The 3210-nt window shown below is 36.8% G+C and overlaps 1 protein-coding gene across 1 annotated transcript; it reads right to left on the bottom strand.

The window, feature by feature from the left end:
• On the bottom strand, positions 1789-2746 carry LOC110269993. Its single transcript, XM_021118277.1, has 2 exons — positions 2420-2746; positions 1789-2183 (listed from the first exon to the last, which is right to left on the bottom strand). The coding sequence occupies exons 1-2, from the start codon at positions 2729-2731 to the stop codon at positions 2136-2138; spliced, it is 360 nt and encodes a 119-aa protein (XP_020973936.1). The 5' UTR covers positions 2732-2746; the 3' UTR covers positions 1789-2135.

The raw sequence follows: 3210 nt of genomic DNA, 5'->3' as shown, positions 1-3210 counted from the left end.
TTCAACTAGTGCCATATTCAAAAAAATTGACATATGCATAAGTATATTTCATCAACTTTGAAAAACTGAAAAAAAAAATAAATTTTAATGTCACTTTTTTTGGCAGATCGAGTACAGGCAACAAGACGAGGTGCGGCGAGGCGCAGCGCGGCGAGGTGAGTCGAGGCAAGACGCGGCAAGGTAAGGCGAGGCGAGGCACGACGAGGGGCGACGAGGGCTGCGACGGACAAATAGTGTAGAATGGCGTAGAACATAGAGCAGCACAAAGAGAAGGAGGCGACGGACGGACGACCACCAAGCGTCCGCCACGGACGGTAACGGATATGGATGAAGACGACGGAACGACGGAAGAGAAACACACTGCACACGATCTTTAGAGAGCAAGTTAGGGCTGGTGGCTAGGATTTTTTTTTTCTTTGGGACAAAATGTCAAGGATTCTTTTGGTATTTTGAAAAAATAGAGATATGTTCAATTAGCTATTCTAACCCAATTATGAGAATATTCGTTTTTTAAACAGAATATTCTATTATCTTAAATGTTATTCTCATGGCAGAGACTTAAATGAAAAAAATATTAATGTATAGGGACTCAATTGAAAAGAAAAAAAGTACAGAGACCTAATTGAAAATTCGATGAAACTATAAAAACCTGCAAAATAATTAAACCATTTAAATATTCAGTATTCTGTTTACCTTATTTTGCTAAATTTGTGTTTAATATAATGCAAATTTAAATTTCAAGTTCTCTTTTCAATATTTTTTAGAAAACTCGCCATTTACAATCCATTATACTATCACTAATATTCTTTGATATTTTTTTTATGATTATGATATGTATACATCAAAATTAGCTAATAGTATAAAATATATATCGAAATATAAATACTCAATGAAAATAAATTGAACTACATATGTATTTATACATAAATATATTGATGGCTGATTTTAATGACTAATTTTGATGTATAAATAACATTTTTTTATTCTTTTATTATGAACAATGTTATTATAGGGACAATTTATAAAGTAAGAAAAAATAGTTGTACAATCCCACTAGGTAACCAAGAGAGGCTCTGCCAACTCCTACCAATTTTTATTGGATTGGACTCTAGAGCCCATTTTCAAAAAAAAACAAAAAACAAAAAACACATGTCAAATTATTCATAGTAAACCTAATTAACCTACCAATTACCACTAGTAAACATAATAAACCCTATCTTTCACCGTTCAAGTCTAGCTAGCCTCATCCCCCAACCTCGACAGCTGCCCCTTTCCGACCTCTCTCCTCCATTAGAACACACATCTATTTAAAAGACACATTCACAAAAGACAGCTCCATTAGAAGACACATGTATAAAAAGACACTTCCTAAAGACACATGCATAAAAAGACACTTCCTAAAGACACATGCATAAAAAGACACCTCCATTAAAAGAACATTCATAACCCACATGAATGGATGATGCATTCATTCCTTCTTCTCTAAATATCAAGGTTGCGAGAACCGGACCGGTCAATAAACTGGTGAGGTCACTGGTTCAATGGTTCACTGGTTCGACCGGGGTTCGATCGGGGTTCAACCGATTTAATTAAATATTAAATAAAATTATTAAAAAACCTAAAAATAAATTTAAATATATAAATTCAATAATTTCTAACTTAATAAAATTTAAAATCTCACATAATAAATTATCCATAACTTAATATTAGAGGTCCACAAACAACTTCAAACATCAAAGTTTATAACTAAACAACTTCATAGATCATTAAAAAAAAGAAATATAGTGATACTAAGAAACCCAAAAGAATTTAAATTGGCATGGCTTGTGTACATATCATCTAGCAACACTTAAATTGTGGCTGTAAAGTATAAATAGATTGAATGATACTATTCAAAACAAAGGTATATTAGTACAGACAAGCATAGTTTGTTGATACATAACAACCAGTTTACCATATGCAGGACTTTGAAATACACTGATTCAGATATATAGAAGCACATTGACACTGTTTTTGAAAACATATCAGACTATGAATCCAAACTAATCTGAAAACATATCAGCAGCAAAAACTAAATTGAATCGAATTCCACAGTCAGAATCCAAATTAAATTGAATTCATAATTATATCACTATTCAACAAATTGAATAAATAATGTCTTCTGGCTGTTGTTCCTGTTCCATCTTCAACACCCAGCAAAAATAAATTAACCTTCAACAAAAGTAACTCAAACAAATTAACCCAGCAAAGAAAATATTTAATCAAATCATTCAATCAATCATTATTTCAGAAAATCAGTAACTCGGATTAAGCAAAATTATCAAACTCAGAATCAGAAATCAAAGAACCCAAAACCCAGAATCGGTATTATTAACAAATGTACAAACCAAGCAATATTAATTAAAGCAGCAGCGCTTACCGGCGGCGAAGGAGGAAGGAAAGTGAGGCGAGGGAGGAATAGGAAGCGACGGGCTGATGACAACGGAACAAGGGAAGTGAACTCGAACAGAGAGCGACAGAGAGCTCGAAGCTCAGACACAGAGAGAGTGAGTGAGAGAGAGAGCGCGCGCTTGAAGAGATGACGATCAACCGGGAAACCTTCGCGACGGTTATGCCACGGGGTCAACGCTTCCTTTGTGCGACGGTGACGAGAAGAGGAAAGATGAGAAGGGATTGGCGATGAGAAGAGTGCGACGGCACCCACGATTCCCGCCGGCGGTGAAAGCACCATCTAACGGAAAAGAAAAGTTCGGCCATGGAGGATTGTGATGGCGGGCTAGTGGCTGGGGTTAGGTTAGGGTAAGGTTTCTGATTCTCAGAGATGAGATGAAAAGGTGGGGGTGGTGTGGGAATGACGCGTTGGAAAGGGAAAACTGGAATTGATTGTGATTATTAGGGTTACGCGTTTTGCTTTTGCCATTTTCTCTTTTTTTTTTTTTAAATAGGGCACAACGACGTCGTTTTGCATCTCTGATTTCAAACCAAAAAACCGCCAAAAAACCGGACGGTTCTCCCGGTTCACCGGTTAACTGCCGGTTCGACCGGTTCTTCCATCGGTTTTTTGCTAGACGGTTTTTAACGTTACCCGGACCGGCTAGGTGACCGGTTCCCGATTTTTCCGATTGAACCGGCCAGTCCGGTTCGGTTTTCAGAACCATGCTAAATATACGTTCCATCGACGAAGCCGTCGGAAGATGCAGGATTTTTGTT

This window comes from Arachis ipaensis, chromosome B03 (assembly GCF_000816755.2).
Source record: "Arachis ipaensis cultivar K30076 chromosome B03, Araip1.1, whole genome shotgun sequence".
NCBI classification, from domain to species: Eukaryota; Viridiplantae; Streptophyta; class Magnoliopsida; order Fabales; family Fabaceae; genus Arachis; species Arachis ipaensis.
The sequence above is the reverse complement of the archived record's forward strand: the minus strand, read 5'-3'. Positions and strand labels throughout refer to the sequence as shown.

Coding starts and splice junctions, on each gene's coding strand:
- LOC110269993 (XM_021118277.1), bottom strand. CDS start 2,731: ATGGTGCTTTCACCGCCGGCGGGAATCGTGGGTGCCGTCGCACTCTTC. Junction 2,184..2,419: donor TCCTTCCTCCTTCGCCGCCG/GTAAGCGCTGCT, acceptor TGGGTGTTGAAG/ATGGAACAGGAACAACAGCC.